This window comes from Amblyraja radiata, chromosome 11, assembly GCF_010909765.2.
Source record: "Amblyraja radiata isolate CabotCenter1 chromosome 11, sAmbRad1.1.pri, whole genome shotgun sequence".
NCBI lineage: Eukaryota > Metazoa > Chordata > Chondrichthyes > Rajiformes > Rajidae > Amblyraja > Amblyraja radiata.
Window position 1 is genome coordinate 15,736,033 of NC_045966.1, and position 19,190 is coordinate 15,755,222.

The following is a 19,190-nucleotide window of genomic DNA, read 5'->3' on the forward strand; positions in this document are numbered from 1 at the left end:
AGTGGGTTTGTAGTAGATGTCGGTCAATAGTCTGTCTCCTGTGATGGAGACGGTGAGATCTAGAAACGGTAGGGAGATGTCGGAGATGGTCCTAGTGAATTTGAGTACAGGATGGAAATTGATGAAGCTAGTGAGTTCTGCATGGGTGCAGGAGGTAGCACCGATACAGCCGTCAATGTAGCTGAGGTAGAGTTCGGGGATAGGGCCAGTGTACGCCTGGAACAGTGATTGTGCGACGTACCCTACAAAGAGGCAGGCATAGCTGGGGCCCATGCGAGTGCCCATAGCTATGCCTTGGATTTGGAGGAAGTGGGAGGAGTCAGAGGAGAAGTTGTTGAGGATAAGGACCAGTTTTCCTAGGCGGAGGAGAGTATTAGTAGACGGTAATTGGCTGGTTCTGCGGTCGAGGTGTGGTTTGTTATCTTGTTTTCTTGTCTTGTGCAAGTTGTTTCCTCGATAGATACCTGCCGATCTATTTTAATGCCATTTAGAAGTTATCAGGTTTGTTTTGCTGACCAGAACAAAATGTCTTCCAAGTTGTCAAAATGCTATAAAGATCCTCTTAGGTATTTGATAATTAAACAATCTTTATCTGACTTGATCGCCATTGTACCTTGATGGGCAGAAGCTTATCAGGTGAGCTTTGTAAAGCACTTCATTGTCACCCATCTTTAATCTTCGTCATAGCACCTTAGGTGAAAGTGTTTTTAATTTTTAGCATGATGACTATTTTGTTAAATGTTTCATAGGAATTTAGAAGGCTTGCAAGACCAACAGTCTGAATAATACTGTAACTGTGAAAGAAAATATGAATAATTTAATCTTCTCCTCTACTAAGTACAGGATATTACAAAGTACGTCAGGATATAGCTTGTTCCCGATTCATTACCTTTTGTTTAAATTTGTTCCTATTGTAATTACATTTCAATGAAATTGATGCAAAACTGAAGAAAGTTTAAACCTTGCTAGACTTCGAGCTAAAGCTAAAGAACATGTTCATAAACAGTGTTGGCTGATTATTGTGGCCTACTCCAAATAGGATATGTATAATTGAGAACTCTCACTTATGCCAGTGGACTTTTATGAAGACAACCAGTGGCTGATATTCTCACATCTTCAGTGCTGATAATTCCATGATTAATTTTCTTCTAATTCCCATGGAGCAATATTCTTGAGCAATTGCCGAGATTAACAATGAGGCAGGATTGATTGAGGTGCAGTATATCCAGTGTTTATCTGAAAGGTTTCATGTGTGAGATGCTGAAACTATCACAGCTAGCGCCAATATTAGTGCTATTAATTAATGTATTTACCTCTGCAAAAAATCTGCGTTTAAAACAGGAATCTGAATTAATTTTGATAACATGTACAAAATACTAGCACTAACTGCAGTTGATGTAATATCCCTGGAATAGGCCCAAATTTTGATTAGATGTGGCTTGATCAAGTTGATCAAGTAGAACAAGATTTTATACTCTTCAATAGAAGTCTCCAGGCATTCCTGGATTGACCAAGTTGGTACAAGTGAGAGAAAATTGAATATATTACTTTTGGCCTTGCAGCCTGAAAGATTTCAGGTCAGCTAAATGCAAAATGATGTCACTAAAAGTATCAATACTTATTTTCATTATTAGAGACCAACTATCACAATGCGGAATTTAGACGTTATCTTCAATAGTTACCAACCCAGTATTCTATTGAAGTTACCTGTCACACACTAGTGCTTTGACATCCCCAATTGAGATTTTGGGATATATTTATTTTATATCAGAGCTAATTTATGTTGCTTTCTTCCACTTTTGGTAAAAATTGATACAAAATTAAATGGAATAATATTCTGTTCCATCAAGCTCAGTCCTTGTCCATTATACCAGGCTTAACATGTTCTCAGTTGAGTTTCTTTATATTATGGTGAATCACAAATAGTGTGTACACACATGTTGCTTGCTGATTAGCAATCACTGGAAAAGAGCACAAAACAATCGGTTATAAATGCAAATTCCGGAAGGTATTAGTGTCATCCGAAATTCAGAGCAAGTCTGAAAAACCTGTTGATATTTCTATTGAGCAGAGAATCTGAATCATATTCACAACACTAAACAAAATAAACTGGGTCTTGGTCCAATTTCTGGATGTGCTGAAACTTAGCCAATTTCAGAAGCTATTGTTTCAGATTCAGATTCAGATTCAATTTTAATTGTCATTGTCAGTGTACAGTACAGAGACAACGAAATGCATTTAGCATCTCCCTGGAAGAGCGACATAGCAAATGATTTGAATAAATAATAATAATAAGTGATAATAAGTGTCCGGGGGGTGGGGGGGGTGATTGGCAGTCACCGAGGTACGTTGTTGAGTAGAGTGACAGCCGCCGGGAAGAAGCTGTTCCTGGACCTGCTGGTTCGGCAACGGAGAGACCTGTAGCGCCTCCCGGATGGTAGGAGGGTAAACAGTCCATGGTTGGGGTGAGAGCAGTCCTTGGCGATGCTGAGCGCCCTCCGCAGACAACGCTTGCTTTGGACAGACTCAATGGAGGGGAGCGAGGAACCGGTGATGCGTTGGGCAATTTTCACCACCCTCTGCAATGCCTTCCGGTCGGAGACAGAGCAGTTGCCATACCATACTGTGATGCAGTTGGTAAGGATGCTCTCGATGGTGCAGCGGTAGAAGTTCACCAGGATCTGAGGAGACAGGTGGACCTTCTTCAGTCTCCTCAGGAAGAAGAGACGCTGGTGAGCCTTCTTGATCAGAGTTGAGGTATTGTGGGTCTAAGAGAGGTCATCGGAGATGTTGACTCCCAGGAACCTGAAGCTAGAAACACGTTCCACCTCCGTCCCGTTAATGTGGATGGGGGTGTGCATGCCGCCCCTGGACTTCCTGAAGTCTACAATGAGCTCCTTGGTCTTCTTGGAGTTAAGGGCCAGGTTGTTGTCAGCGCACCATGCTGCTAAGTGCTGGACCTCCTCCCTGTAGGCCGACTCATCGTTGTTGCTGATGAGGCCAATCACCGTTGTATCATCTGCATACTTGATGATGGTGTTAGTACCATGTACAGGTGTGCAGTCATAGGTGAAGAGGGAGTAGAGGAGGGGGCTCAGCACACAGCCCTGTGGAACGCCGGTGTTCAGGGTGAGGGTTGAAGAGGTGTGCTTGTCTAACCTAACAGACTGGGGTCTGTTGGTTAGAAAGTCCAGTATCCAGTTGCAGAGGGAGGGGTCGATGCCCAGGTTACCGAGTTTGGTGATCAGTTTTGATGGTATAATGGTGTTGAATTTCTTTCGCATTCCTTCAGAATATCATTGAGCACTTTACACCTATTGAAGTATCTTTGACTTGCAGTCACTGTTGTAGCAGTGGCTGCAAATCGAAAATAGAGCAACACACACCAGCAATATATTGACCAGGTAATCTATGTATAGAAATACTGATTGAAGAATAAATAATCCCAGCACCAGTTCATCCTTAAAGTAATGTCATGATATATTTATAAAACATCTCTACCTTAAATCAGATTTAATATCTGACTAGAGAGATGTCATCGACACATGCATCCCGCCCTTGTACAGCACCGGACCGAAAACCTACGTTTCCCTAAAATTGGGACGGGACACATAATTGGGGTTGCAGTCCAGCAGAGGATGCTTAAATGCTACATTATAATGAAGATTATCCTTTAAGACCTGAAATTAAATCGGTGAAGATTTGAATAAATAATCCATGATCAGCAGCAGGGGTGAAAGCACAGAAGATAATAATGTTGGACTACTAATCCTCCTTGCAAGATTCCACATTCCTTCCGTCCACAATCTCTTCTGATTTACAAATTGCAAGCAGTGTATAGATTAACCCCTTATTTCCACTCATTCCAACCGTTAGGACTTTTGGATTCAGCTTTCTATTCAATAGTGGCTGATGTAGGACTAGAGGCCATAGCCTCATAATTAACAGATGTTCCTTTAGGAAGTTCATGAGGTGGAATTTCTTTAGTCAGAGGTGGTGAATCTGTGGAATTCTTTGCCACAGAAGGATGTGGAGGCTGTCAATGGATATTTTTAATGCCGAGTTAGATAGATTCTTGATTAGTACGGTGTCGGAGTTATGAGGAGAAGGCAGGAGAATGGTGTTAGGAGGGAGAGATAGATCAGCCATGATTGAATGGCGGAATAGACTTGATAGGCCGAATGGCCTAATTCTGCTCCTATCACATATGACCTTTTGATTGCATCAGTCATATTATGAAATTTATATGGGGTTGTAATGTCAATATAAAAATAAACAGATTGTATAAGTTTAAAACACAGCCTGAATTAAATCTGTGCTGCTTCATTGCACTTCAAATCCAAGATGGTCAGCACTTCTACTATCTATATAACTGAAAGTCTTATCTTGACCACTTCCTGTCTGCGCTGTATATTGATATTAGAAATAACGTTACCATATATCGCTATGATTTTTGGCCATCTTACTCATAGTCCTCCTCCGCTGAGGCAGCCCTGAGGATTTTTCCAATCGATGAAAAATAAAAAAGTTATGAGTGTTTAAAAAATCTTGAGATCAGCTTATTGGTCCTCTCGCCTGTCAATCAGGACGATGATGGTCACACCCCTTCTGGGGTGGGGGGGGGGGGGGGAGGGGGTAGGACTATAAAACCCTGGGTGCCTGGGCGTGAGTCAGTCACTCTGGAAGATCGCGAGGGAGAGTTCACAACTGTGATTCTAAGCTGTGAATCAATTAAACTGTGAGTCTGCAATGTACTTACAATAAATGACTTGTTAGCCCTTAATGACAATGTAATGAACTGTTTGCCAATTTGGTGGCCTGCACTCTGCTTGAAATGCTATGAAATTGGAGGCCTGCACTCTGCTTGAAATGCTATGAAATTGAATTTGGAGGCCTGCACTCTGCTTGAAATGCTATGAAATTGAATTTGGCGGCTTACACTCTACTTGAAATGCTATGAAATTGAATTTAGTGGCCTGCACTCTGCTTGAAATGCTATGAATTTGGAGGCCTGCACTCTGCTTGAAATGCTATGAAATTGAATTTGGCGGCTTACACTACTTGAAATGCTATGAAATTGAATTTAGTGGCCTGCACTCTGCTTGAAATGCTATGAAATTGAATTTGGTGGCCTGCACTCTGCTTGAAATGCTATGAAATTGAATTTGGTGGTCTGCACTCTGCTTGAAATGCTATGAATTTGGAGGCCTGCACTCTGCTTGAAATGCTATGAAATTGAATTTGGTGGCCTGCACTCTGCTTGAAATGCTATGAAATTGAATTTGGTGGCCTGCACTCTGCTTGAAATGGAATTTCAAGGAATAGCCATGAGTGAACTGCCAGCCCACCAGTCCTGAGTGATTGATCTGCCAGCCCACCAGCCCTGAGTGACTAAGCTGCCAGCCCACCAGCCCTGAATGACTGAGCTGCCAGCCCACCAGGCCTAAGTGACTGAGCAGCCAGCCCACCAGGCCTGAGTGACTGAGCTGCCAGCCCAAGAATCCATTTGGCCCACAATGTCCACACTACCCCTCTGGAAACCAGTCCCTTCAGCCCACAACACCCATACTAATGCTCCAGAAAGCCCCCTCCCCCCCCCCCCCCCCCTGGCAGGCAATATTTGAATTGGTGGAGAGGTGGAATATTGCGTTGGGGGACCAGCCCTCCCGTGGAACATGGTACCCAACGGGTCCCACTTAGTCTAGTTCCTGATTAAATGTGTCTTGATCAATTTGGCAACTCCAATTAGATGGAGAACAAGACTTTGTACTCTGCAAACAAGTCTCCAGGCATTCCTGGATTTGCCCAAGTGGGTACAAGTGAAAGAAAATGAATGATGTATTTATTGTTCTTGCAGCCTAAAAGATTTCAGGTCAACTAAATGCAAAATGATGTCATTAAAACCACCAAATACATATTTTCATTATTAGACAGCAACTATCACACTGCCTAATGTAGACGTTATCTACCTCTTACATTATCTACCTATTTCCTGAACATCTACAGATGTTGTGTGTGAATTTCCAATGTATTTATATATTTGCTTCAGGCCACTGGAGTTGGCTAGCATTTTCCTGCATATTTTGAACAAACGTTGAACATTTGTTTAAATTTGCATGTTCATTCTGGGAAACTAAAGAACTGACTTTGTGACTGGCACATTCCCACATGAATTAAGGAAGCTTGAGAATGTTACCTTCTGCCAACATCCCGGAATCGGCAGACCATCAGGACCCTATAGTGAACACAGACACGGGAATGTAAGGAATGAACAAACGGATTAATTCTCATGAAGTCATATAATACACGTTTTAGGAGTCATTTGAAAACCATACTATATCATGAAGCCAACCTATGGAAAGAATATTTCAATTGTCAAGATAAACTAATGTCAAGATAAAGTAGGGGCAGCAGAGTGGCGCAGTGGTAGAGTTGCTGCTTCGCAACGCCAGAGTCTCGAGTTCAATTCTGACTACAGGTGCTGGCTGTACAGAATTTGAACGTGCTCCCTGTGACCCCATGCATTTTCTCTGGGTGCTCTGATTTCCTGCCCCGCATGTAGGTTTGTAGGTTAATTGACTTCTGTCAATTGTCCCTGACGTGTTGGATAGAACTGGTGTATGGGTGATTGCTGATTAGAAACATAGGAAATATTTTTTATAAAAAGGTGCAGGAGCAGGCCATTCAGCCCTTCGAGCCAGCACCGCCATTCAATATGATCATGGATGATCATCTAAAATCAGTACCCTGTTCCTGCTTTTTCCCCATATCCCTTGATTCCTTTAAGAGCTAAATCTAACTCTCTCTTGAAAATAAGAGAGTTGGCATGGACTCGATGGGCTGAAGGGCCTGTATCCATACTGTATCTCTAAACTAAACTAAAACTGCTGACTGCTGTGCTGACTTGCTAGCTTGCTGCATAGAGATCTGATACATTTAATCTTTATCATAACCAGAAAAACAGCCTACGCCTGCAACATTCACTTGTCTATTTTCTCCAATTATACAGTTTGTCCAACTGATTATTACTAATAATACTAATTCCACCAGGTGGCGCCATCAGCAATGGCTGCCTCGCCAACAGTCTGCCTATCTTTTCATCTATTTTGTTATTTTTAGTGTGTTTTATAACTTTGTGTTAATGTTCTCTGGATTGCTTTATGTGGTGGGTGGGGGTGGGTGAGGGGGTCGGAAGAAACTTTTTTTCAATCTCTTACCTTGCCGCAGATGCGATTGTTTTCCGGATCGTATTTCCGGTTGCACTGCGGCCTAACATCATGGAGCTGGAGGCTCGAGGCCCCTGACAGCGGGAGAACAAAGAGGGGAAGAGATTGAACTTTTTTTTTGCCTTCCATCACAGTAAGGAATGTGGAAGAGTCACTGTGGTGGATGTTTATGATAAAATGTACTTTGTGTGTCTTGTTGCTTTTTATTGGTATGTCTGTTAGTGAAATAATGAGGAATTCATAACAAATTGTTGTTTCCGATCTAGTCAGAACATTGATGTTCAAGGTTTAAGTTTAATTAAATAAAATATTTATGATGCCGTATAAATCAGAAAAGATTGGCTAAGATTATTACAGTAATCAGCTGGCTAGCCATACATTGATGTACAAGAAAAAAATCATTCTTACCTCCCATAGTACCCTCAGTAAAGAATGTACTGGGAGAAATAGACTCCGTCTATAACAGCAAGGCCCATCACAGGACTTTGCATGTTAAATCCATCACCTTGTCGGCTGAAGTTGAATCTTTACTGCACTCTTTCTAATCCTACCATGTCCTTCTGGTAGTGTGAAGATCAGAACTACACAATATTCCAACCATGGCCTGACTAATGTTTTGTATTGCTGCAACATGACATCCCAACTCATATATTCAGTGCCTCAGCCTAGGACGACCAGCTTGCCAAATGCCTTCTTCATTACCGTATCGAAATGTGTCGCAATTTAAGAAGTATGAAATTGCACCTGAAACTGCACTGTACATCAACATTCCCGAATTCTCTGTCACTTATTGTATAATGTACTGTCAGTAATTGATGTTCCAAAATACGTCTCCTGACACTTGTGTGGATTAAGTTCCACCTTCCACAACTCCGCCCATCTTTTCAGCATCAACCTGGATCCTTTCATAACCCTCTTCCCTATTTGTTGCTCTATCAAATTCTGTGGTATCGGCAGTTTTCCTAATCAGCCCATCTACATTGTATATATCAATACCACTGGTTACGGACTTCCAGTCAGAACCCTTTTCCCAGGGTGGAACTGTCAAAGATTAGAGGGCATCGTTTTAAGGTGAGAGGAGCAAAGTTTAAAGGAGATGTGTGGGGCAAGTTTCCTTTTACACAGAGGGCAGTAGGTGCCTGGAACACACTGTCAAGGGTGGTGGTGGAGGTAGATATGAAGTGGTGTTTAAGATAGGTACATGGATATGATGGGAATTGAGAGATATAGATTGTGTGCTAGCAGATGAGATTAGTTTATCTTGACATCATGTTTGGCACAAACATTGTTGGCTGAAGTGCCTGTTCTTGTGCTGTACTGTTTGTGTTCTATACATGTAAACCACATTTAAAAATATGAATATAGTCAGAATAAATTGGTAGTGATAATCATCACTACTACAGAAAGCAATTAACATTTTCAAATGATAATTATCCATCCAGAACCAAGAGCAGTCGGACGTATCACTGTGGCAAAAGGAATCAATGGGAAAGGGCAAAAATACTTCATGAAGATGATGTTAAAACTGAGAGATTATAGTTACAGATTTGAGGCATGTTTCTTTGAAAAGCAGGAGACTTAATGAAGACCCGAAATAATTATTTAAAGTAATGATTCGTTCCACATGTGGAGAATTAAGGTTACAGATAAAAGATAGTTACGTACAAATCCTCGAGGGAAATAAGGAGAATTGTCTTTACTCAGTTAGTTAAGTCACTTCTACATGAATAAGTTACTGCAAATAACCTTGATACTTTATAGAGGAAATGAAAGACAAAGGAACAAAACAAAATTCAGAACAAGTGCAGTGAGATATATTTGGAGAAGGATATAAACACCATGGAGGATTAGTTAGGTGGAATAACTTATTTCAATTATGTACACACTGCGATGTGAAAGAAAAACTTGTCGAAACACTTTCCTTTCGAACGGCTTATCTTGCAGAATAGTTAGGCTGATATCAATGTTTTACAATATAAATCTTTTAAAAACAACATGCTTTTTCCTTCAATCACCATTACTTCCTGGAGAAGTTTTCAACATGAGATTGTAAAAATCACGTACCACTGGACAAGGCTGATCTAATCCAGGAGGACCTTGATCTCCCTTCTGCCCCTTTGATCCTCTTTTGCCTGGGTAACTTCTTTCGCCCTGTGAAAATAATTGTGGAGCGTTTTGGAAATAATCGTCAACTTGATTGTAATTCAAGCCCAATCAAATATAACATGCTGCTCCCTCAGTCAGATTTTGTGCACTGGCATTCATTAAATATGTACATGAGAGTCTGATTATAGTTATACTTTATAATATAGTTTGCAGCATATTACATTTTTAAGCTGCAGCCCAAATGATAGGGTTAAAATTTGCACAGAATTGGCAGTTCAGTAAAATTAACAGTTTGGATTAATTTGCTCTATTTCCATTCCTTTTGCAAAACCATCGAAACATTTGACTATCCTACTATTTGTTCATTTACATTGCATTAACACTTTAGAGTATTGTATTTTTATTCGTATAGTATTTGTATATATATGGAAAGAATCAGAATCTACAATGTTATTTTGTACTTCTTTACTACATCACTCACTTATGGACTATTTTGAATGATACCGTGTTGAAAATATACTTTGTATTTGTCAACAATAAGTGGCCTGCTATCAAAAAATAAAGATGTTATGTTCAGATTTGATTCATATATTAAACTGGTTTTTCATTCATCTGTTTTCATTTTAAAATCCCTTTTGCTGATGTAGGTTTAAATTACAAGCAATTGGATTAATAAACTTTAAATTACTCCATTTGAGATTTTGAACCAGAGCAACGGCTGCTAACCACTCAAAAGAACAAGAACTTATAGATTGCTAGAACTGCAAATCAAAATGTATTCGGTTCAATTTGTACGGTGCAATGCATTAGTGCCTTGCTGGGCACTCAGGATGCATGCCTTGGAACGCGGGGTGATGTGTCCCCCTCTGTTTGCCTGGTTGCATAATTATTCCCCGCTCAGAGTTCCTCCACAGTAAGAAGCTCAACTATGCTTGTGTAGCCAAACAAACACAGACAAACAAACGCAGTAGCTTTCCATCACACCCGACAGGAGGTGAAGAGACATGAAAAGATAGAGATGAAGGTGAAGATGCATGCGGTCAGTCCAACAAAACTTGGAGCCGGTGAAGCCGCTCCTCTCCAATGGTCTCTCTCACCACGCCGGCCAGGTGCAGCTTGAGCTCCACTTTCTGGCCATGACCAGCTGTACTGGCCTGTCCAGTCCCAGCCTCTCCCTACCAAGCCAAGGGCCACTCATTGCTGTAGGAGCGTTAACAAAGGGTCGGGATTCATGGTCCAAAGATTATCTTAGTGGAGGTCAGGATCCTTTCAAATAGTATTTCTACTGATGTATCATTCTTGCCATGATTTATTGGCGGATTTTGAATGGGAATTTGGTCCGAGCGCCAACCAACTTCACAAAAGGAAAAAACTACTGAAGAACACCAATTTCAAATTTTCCATCAGCTTCATATTTGTTTTATGTGGTAAATATCAAACGATGAGCAAACATACGTTGTGAGACCTTCCTTAGTTTAGATTAGTTTAGAGATGCAGCATAGAAACAGGTTCTTTAGCCTACCGAGTGCACGCTGACAATTAATCAAGGGCAGGGTAATTGCTATCCAATAGCTTTAGCTTTGCAACTGAAAAGTACTAAAACAACTTTCAATTTCACCTTGGGTCCTGCTTATTTGTTTTCACGAGCCACCATTTTCACACAAGGCAAACCTTTCAGCACAGAAACTGGAATATTCCACAGGTTGAGGAATAATTGTAGGGCGAGGTCCCATTCCAGCTCACAAAGTCAGCTCACACATTTGGAGGTTTAATCTTTCTGAAAACAAATTAGCTGCTGTGTTTTACATTGGCAATTGCACTTGAAAAGTCTCTCTTTAGTGTTGTAGCACAGAGGGATGTCCCAAGATCGTAAAACAAGGTTCTTTATTTGCCAATTCCGCTTCTTCAAATAGGTATAGTTGCACTCATTAATACCCGCCATACGATAATCATATAAAATGGTTCAGATATAAAAGGAGCAACCTTTTTTCTACCAGATCTATTTAACACTTGCTCTTAATATATATTTTACCTTGTCTCCTTTTTCACCTCTGTTCCCCCTTTGCCCTCTGAGTCCTGGGAAGCCCTGCAATCAATAATAGTGTTTTGTACACAAATGCAACATGGCAATTAGTATCAGTGACATAGTGTTCAGAAATAGATTGCAATATAATACAGATGCAAGTATAAACATTCATAGTCTTTACAAATGCATGTGATTTGGAACTTTAAACTGTCTTCTTCTTCTTGCGTATGGCGTGCACAGCCTAAAGTTGCCGGACAACTTGTTCTATTTGATCTTACTTGGTGCACGCCGGGTTGATTGCATTCGTCAAAACAGGGCGGACCACGTGAAGGTTGCAATCTTCCACGCCACTTTAAACAGTAAAGTGAGTATTCACATTATTTGAAGTTTTTGGTTTAGGAACCTAAAATTTGTGAACTCTGGTCAGCTAATGAAAATGGTGCATAACCAACAGATAACATGGAACTATCCACCAAAACTCTAGCACATATCTCTCTGTTAAACAGATTATCCATTGTGGGGGGATGTTGTTATGTTTATTGTTAAATTCTTTAATGTTGTGTCTCATTTTTATTGGTGTGCTGCAAATGGCAAGTCAAATTTCACTATACCAATTGGTGTATGTGATAATAAATGTCCTTTGTATCCTTTGTATCTAATACAGGTTTACAAAATTGAGGGGTATAGTTAGCGTAGATAGTCACAGTCTTTTTTCCCCAGGATAAGAGTATCTAAACTAGAGGGCATAGTCAGAAAGTAGAGATTCCAAGGAGATGGCAGGTTTCTCACACAAAATTGAGGTTATATGGAACAAGCAACCAAAAGAAGTACTAGAGGCAGATATAATTACATTTAAAATATATTTAGACAGGTACATTGGTATAAAAGATTTAGTCTGAGAACTGCAGATGTTGGTTTACATAAAAGGACACAAAGTGCTGGAGTAACTCAGATGGTTCAGGCAATGGATAAGTAACATTTAATTTGGGTCTGAAGAACGTCAGCTATCCATGTTCTCCAGCGATGCTGCTTGATCCATTGAGTTACTCCAGCATCCTGTCCTTTTAAGCTTTAGAGGGATATAGGACAAAAGCAGGATAATGGGATTAGCAAAAGTTGACATCTTGTCAGGCATGGATAGATTGGGCCGAATGGCCTGCTTCTATGTTGCATAACTGTATGAACTTGAGAAACTGGAGTCATGAAATCAGCAGAAAGAAACTTATACGGAAAAGTTAATTGAAAGAATGCACCCAGGAATTCCAGCAAATGCAATACGTACTTTAGATTTCTAAATCTAGTATATCTTGTTTTTACATCATTTCTTTCCCTTGGTTGAGAAACTAACACCAGATCCTGGTTAGGGTAAGTGTTATGATGTTGTGGTGAGATGTTGTAGGTTTCAAGGCTAAAAGAGAATTGTATCGTTTTGCAAAACACTGATGTACAGAATATAAAGTCTCACACACAAAAGGTATTCTGTGTCTATTCTCAAGTATGGTTGCATTTTGTCTCAAGCGGGCAAACTGGATTAGTGATTCGATAGCAGCCCAGTCCATCACCGAAACCAACCTCCCTTCCGTTGACTCCATCTACACTTCACGCTGCTTCAGCAAGGTCAGCAACATAATCAAGGACTAGTCTCAGCCTCCGGAATAAGAAGGTGATGCAGGAGTCAATCTCAATCTTGAACAGACATTCTCTTTTAGGTTTTGGCCATCCCAACCCAAAACGTCACCCATCCTTTTTCTCCAGAGATGCTGAGTTACTCCAGCACATTGTGTCTATCTTTGGTATAAACCACCATCTGTAGTTCTTTGTTTCTACCCATTTGGACCTCAAGGACCACTCCCTCTTCTCCCCTTTCCCATCAGGCAAGAGCAGCAGAAGTTTGGAAACGCATATCTCCAGATTCAGGGATAGTTTCTTCCCAGCTATTATCAGGTAACTGAACCATCCTATCAACAACTATCTCATCGAAAAACTTTGAACTATCTTTAATCAGACTTTACTGGACTTTATCTTGCACTAAATGTTATACCCTTAATCCTGTATTTGTACACTGTGGACAGCTTGATTGGAATCATGTATAGTCTTTCCGCTGACTGGATAGCAAGCAACAAAAAAGCTTTTTACTGTATCTTATAATTATAAACCAAACTAAACAGAACACTCAGGGAATCAGATGGTGAACTTTCATTTTGGCTCTTCTGTTTACATCATGTGCTTGTTCTATCTCTGTGAACAGCTTCCTTACAAGATGTTCCAATATTTATCTGTTCTAGAAAATATATATTTTTATCATAACACATTTGGTCTCAAAGTAGCAATCTATAAAGTTGCAGGCTTTTGACGTAGCTCTCTGAAATAAGTTACTGCATCTTGTATGGATTTTCAGCTTCTATTAATTAACAATTTTGTATTTCAATTTAATAATTTTAAACATTATGCCAAAAGATACTTACATCTAATCCTGGTTCACCGAGTTTACCCTGCATCAGAAAAGAGAAATGCTAAATTTCACTGTAAGATATCTTTGCCTTAATAGATCTACTTTAAAATAATAAATGCACCGTGACTGCATATGTCACAGCTAAAATTAAAAGAAGAGAAACAATCCAAGACAATCACATGTATGAGAGCCAGTTCACTAATCAAGAGTTCCCAGAGGAGGTCTAATTCCAAAACTAATTCAGGTTGGAAAAATGATGCCACAGTGCAGTAACCTGATCATCTCCTTATGTTCATGTATCAAATATTATTTCCGATTGCCACTGTGGAGTATTTCTGGTAAACGCTTCATGAAACTACTTGGTCATGAAATTTAAGGGTGCCCAAATTGGTATGCGGGCTGAAAATAGCAACAGAGTGCAAATGCCTCTTTATTCATGAGCCCACTGATAGAAACATAGAAAATAGGTGCAGGAGTAGGCCATTCAGCCCTTTGAGCCTGCACCGTCATTCAATATGATCATGGCTGATCATCCAAAATCAGTACCCCGTTCCTGCTTTTTCACCATATCCCTTGATTCCTTTAACCCTAAGAGCTAAATCTAATTATTTCTTGCAAACATCCAGTGAATTGGCCTCCATTGCCTTCTGTGGCAGAGAATTCCACAGATTCACACATCTCTGGGTGAAAAAGTTTTTCGTCATCTCAGTTCTAAATGGCCTGAATCCTTATTCTTAAAATGTGACCCCTTGTTCTGGTCTCCCCCAACATCGGAAACATTTTACCTGCAACCTCCAGGCAGCTCAGTTGCTTCAAAATAAGTACTGCAACTTTGAAATGTGCTTCCCAACTTTGGTAATGTGTTTGCCTGGACAGGGGTTGTCAAGAATGAGGACCAGTGGTCAGCTCCTGATTGTGTGCTGGAGGCAAGATTGATTTCAGTTGTGGCTGGAAGTGGAATGATTGGATGAAGATAAGGGTCTCCATTACAAATTTACAGGCACGGGCCTGGGTGAGAATTTGGTTGGAGAGGAGATTGGAAAAATTGTGGGAGTGTAAGGGGGAAGATAAAAGATGCATGGAATTTATCTCAATGAATTGTCAGTATGGTGCTACACTGTGAAATCATCCAACTTATGTGGTTTCCAAATATTCTGTGATGGTGAGGCACAGCAGGGGAATGCACAGCAGGGAGACCACAAATACTTCCAGTGTTTCAGAGAACCACATGCACAGGAGGCTGCAGCAACTTTAGAGTGCTTTGGAGCTGGAGTTGTGGCTGTGATAACTTATGAGATGCTTCATGGGCAGCACATTTAGGGAAATGCTCACATTATCTCTTGAGTGTGAACAGGCTGAGTGCTCTGCGGCATGGGTGACCACCAGACAGACTATGAGGAACAGGAAGGTGGTGCAGGAGTCGATGGAATCCATCTCATTCCCGAACCGATATTCTCTTTTAGATGCCATCCCGACCCAAAACGTCACCCATCCTTTTTCACCAGAGATGCTGCCTGACCCGCTGAGTTACTCCAGCACTTTGTGTCTATCTTTGCTATAACCCACCATCTGTAGTTCTTTGTTTCTACCCCTTTGGATGCTGTTGATTCCTCTGGCGAGCGCAGTTAGAGGCAGGAGTATGGCATGGTAAGTAATTCAACTGCACAGGACTCCAGGGACAGAGCTATAATGACAGGAGATACAATCCTTCTGAGGAAATAAGAACTGTAAGGATGGTGAACCTTTGGAGTTCTCTACCTCAAAAAGGCAATGGTGGCTTAGTCATTGTGTGACTATCCACCAGTCTGATTCCTGGGATGTCAGGACTTTCATATGAAGAAAAACTGGATAGACTCGGCTTGCACTCGCTAGAATTTAGAAGATTGAGGGGGGATCTTATAGAAACTTACAAAATTCTTAAGGGGTTGGACAGGCTAGATGCAGGAAGATTGTTCCCGATGTTGGGGAAGTCCAGAACAAGGGGTCACAGTTTAAGGACAAGGGGGAAATCTTTTAGGACTGAGATGAGAAAAACATTTTTTACACAGAGAGTGGTGAATCTCTGGAATTCTCTGCCACAGAATGTAGTTGAGGCCAGTTCATTGGCTATATTTAAGAGGGAGTTAGATGTGGCCCTTGTGGCTAAAGGGATCAGGGGGTATGGAGAGAAAGCAGGTACAGGATACTGAGTTGGATGATCAGCCATGATCATACTGAATGGCGATGCAGGCTCGAAGCGCCGAATGGCCAAATGGCCTACTCCTGCACCTATTTTCTATGTTTCTATGTTTCTATGTGCTCATTTCAAACATTTCTGGACCTCAATGGAATCCAGAAATATGTGGATAGTAGCACTGATGGAAGATCTTTGTCAAAGATGAAATTGGTTTAAGAGGCTTGATGGCCTACATCTACCCTGTTGTTTTTTAATGGTGTCCCTTTCTGGGACAAATTGATCCAATTTCTTTGCGTCATTTGGTGAAAAGCATAACTGGATATATATATCTGAGGTGGAAAAGCCAGTCCAATGACCAGAGTGACACAATATAACCCATGGCATGTTTCACTCTGTGTTGCAGAAAATTCCATTTGCTTAGTGCTGAAATAATCAGCGCAATACAATACAGTTTATTGGCTATGTTGTTTTGTTATCTGTCCTTAAAGATGTCTTGTTAGCAAGTCTTAAGCTGAAGTATCAGATGCGGAGCTTCAGAAGGGACACATACAAGTGCTATCTGAAGGTGACCAACTCCCTCCAGAAGTCATGATCCAGTGAAAGAAAACTTTCTTTGAGTGAACTTCTTTTTGTGTTGGGTAATATCTTGTGTGACTGCAGCAAGTTTCTGAGATGAGTGTTGATCCGTACTTGTTCAGAATGGAACCCAAGGAGTTGATCCCCTGGTTCGAAACAACACCGGGGTGATAATAAGCTAGGACGCGTTGAATATTTGAGGGCTTATAGAGACTTGCATGACCAGAGATGAGTCTAATTTGAAAGGAGAAGGAGGCACGGAAAGAGCAACAATGCAAAAGTGCAAAGTTGGGCAGTTAAAATTTCTTGTAGCAAACATCTTGAGTTCTTACCTTTTCTCCCTTTTGACCAGGAAGACCTATAAGACCTGTGGAACCAGGATTTCCCTGTAAAAAGGACATGCCACAATGTCATTAATTAATCTGTTATTCAATTTCTATAACTTGCAATATATTTTAAGTTACATCATTGATTTATGTTCAGCATCAGTAAGAAGAATTTACTGATGCCTCAGGTAGATAGGGTAATGGGTAACTGCAACAAATGTGGGTAAAACTTCCCCGAATTCCATGGAAATAAAACTTGGCTCAATCTTCAAACAAAATATGATCATCCAATGCATTTGTATCAGTGTAATAGTCCCAAGTAGAGTTCGTTAAGGTCGAAATACAGCAATACAGTTATCATCTTTGCAAAGACTACTGACAATTTTAGTTCCCTGTGCTTTCCTTTAAAATGTATTCAAGAGGGTTATTTTAAGTACATCCTACTTCCAAGAAACCCCACTGCTAGGGTGAAAATCTTGCCCACATTACTAACCTAAAACAGAATTCAGAAGGGTCGGCATTAAGGTTGACTTCTGGCAGAAATTGGACCAGGTTATCTGGGTATGTTGGTGGATGGTCAAATACTTTGTCCCTGAGTTACTGTGGAGTTGAGAAATGGCTGACTTTTGCACAGATAGATGGCCTCTGCTCCTGGTGAAAAAGGCAACACAGAGATTTGTTGACGTAACTGGACTGCTTAGCTATGGGTGGTCGCTGCTCTATGGGACCATAGGAAGGTTCTTAGGAAGGCCCTGGAAAGAGAGGCACAGCAGCGCTGTGGTAGAGTTGTTGCCTTACAGCACCAGCGACACAACTCCGATCCTGACTAAAGGTGCTGTCTGAACAGTGTTTTTGTACATTCTCCCCGGGACCATGTGGGTTTTCTCCGGGTGCTCCAGTTCCCTCCCACACTCCAAAGGCGTACATGTTTGTTGGTTAATTGGCTTTGGTAAAAAGTTTAAATTGCCCCTAGCGTGTAGGAAGGTGCTGGTGTAGGTGGATCGCTGGTCGGAGCGGACTCGGTGGCCGGAAGGGCCTGTTTCTGCGCTGTATCTCTAAAGTCTAAAGAAAGAACAGGAGCCCTGAATGGGCTAGGACAGGTGAGGGAAGAAAGAGTGACTGGGAGTGACTGAGGGGTGCATAGATCGCCAAAGCAGCTTTTAAGAAGCTTGTCTATGATTTTCTTGTTTATCATATAATCCCTGAATCCCTTGATGTGATCCTTCCCCTGTTATCTGTACATAATCTGACCTCATAACTCTCGATATAAGTTTCCCTCTGCCTTCTACATAAAACTCCAAATCGATTGATGGGTCTTTCCTCCAGCACTTTATGGGATATTGTACTACCAAATGCCTTGTTATGTCTTTCTCAGCTCTCTTTATACATTCTCCCATAACCCTTCTATATGTCTCTCCAGCAGTTCCCAATACAAAGTTCCCAACCCTTTCGAAGGGTCTCTCGTCGCCAGGCCTCTATTTATATCCCCCAATGAGTCTGCTTCTGCTTCCAAAACAATAAAAGGTGCACATACAGTAAGTAGCTAATTAAACTATAGTAGAACTGTTAATCTGGCAGGAATGGGACTTTACTGGTGTCAATTGAGCAGATCTGGACTATCAAATGTTAGTCTATTTGTTCTCTAACGCACATTTGAATCACTTTTTCTTGAAATGTTACACAGTAGAATAATAATTTTCTCAGTAAACACAATCATTTTAAAGGGAGTGTGGGCAAGGGAACCAAGTAAGTTCTCAAGGAGTGCAGCAAACAGAACTAGGTAATTTTGCTCTTTATTGTGTACCAAATGGCAACATACTTTCCAATTGCTTCCCGATGCATCAATAAAATGATGTAAGCGATTGGAGCATGTGTAATGATTGCCTGCTTAATTGAAGGACTTCTCTGCATGAAGGGAGGTGAGCAGATGGTTTTCATTTTCTCCTGTGTGAGTTACTTGCGAGACCGCACTATTAACTATGTCCAGAAAAATATATAGTTGGCAGGTCTGGCATGTGCCCGGTTTTCATATTGTTCCTATTCTCCTGCTCCTACTCTTCTTTAATGCTTTCAACATGAAGCAATTGTTAAGCTCCTAGTTTGTTCTCCACTTTTATTCCTCTCTCCTATGTGTCACGCTATTATACAGTAATTCACAATATCCTTGCAGCAAGTACAATTAAGGCATTGCTGGTGAATATTTTACCATACAACAGCGTACCTGGAAGTCACATCATTCTCACAGGAGTTCTCGTGCACTTAACTGATTGGGTTCCTCACACGAATCATAAACTTAAGTTTG

At 40.9% G+C, this 19,190-nt stretch overlaps 1 protein-coding gene across 2 annotated transcripts in view; it reads right to left on the reverse strand.

Annotated features, from left to right (window-relative positions):
• Window positions 1-304: 304 nt before the first annotated feature.
• The window catches only part of LOC116978324 (collagen alpha-1(XXIII) chain-like), a 166,096-nt gene continuing 147,210 nt past the window's right edge, over window positions 305-19,190 (reverse strand). For both annotated transcript variants that reach the window (XM_033029401.1, XM_033029399.1), the window contains 6 exons: window positions 16,895-16,948; window positions 13,824-13,850; window positions 11,365-11,418; window positions 9,291-9,377; window positions 6,197-6,235; window positions 305-1,961 (listed from right to left, as the gene is read on the reverse strand). In XM_033029401.1, coding sequence (XP_032885292.1) covers window positions 1,959-1,961; window positions 6,197-6,235; window positions 9,291-9,377; window positions 11,365-11,418; window positions 13,824-13,850; window positions 16,895-16,948 — 264 coding nt within the window. In that variant the 3' untranslated portion in view covers window positions 305-1,958. The remainder of the gene's footprint in view (window positions 1,962-6,196; window positions 6,236-9,290; window positions 9,378-11,364; window positions 11,419-13,823; window positions 13,851-16,894; window positions 16,949-19,190) is intronic.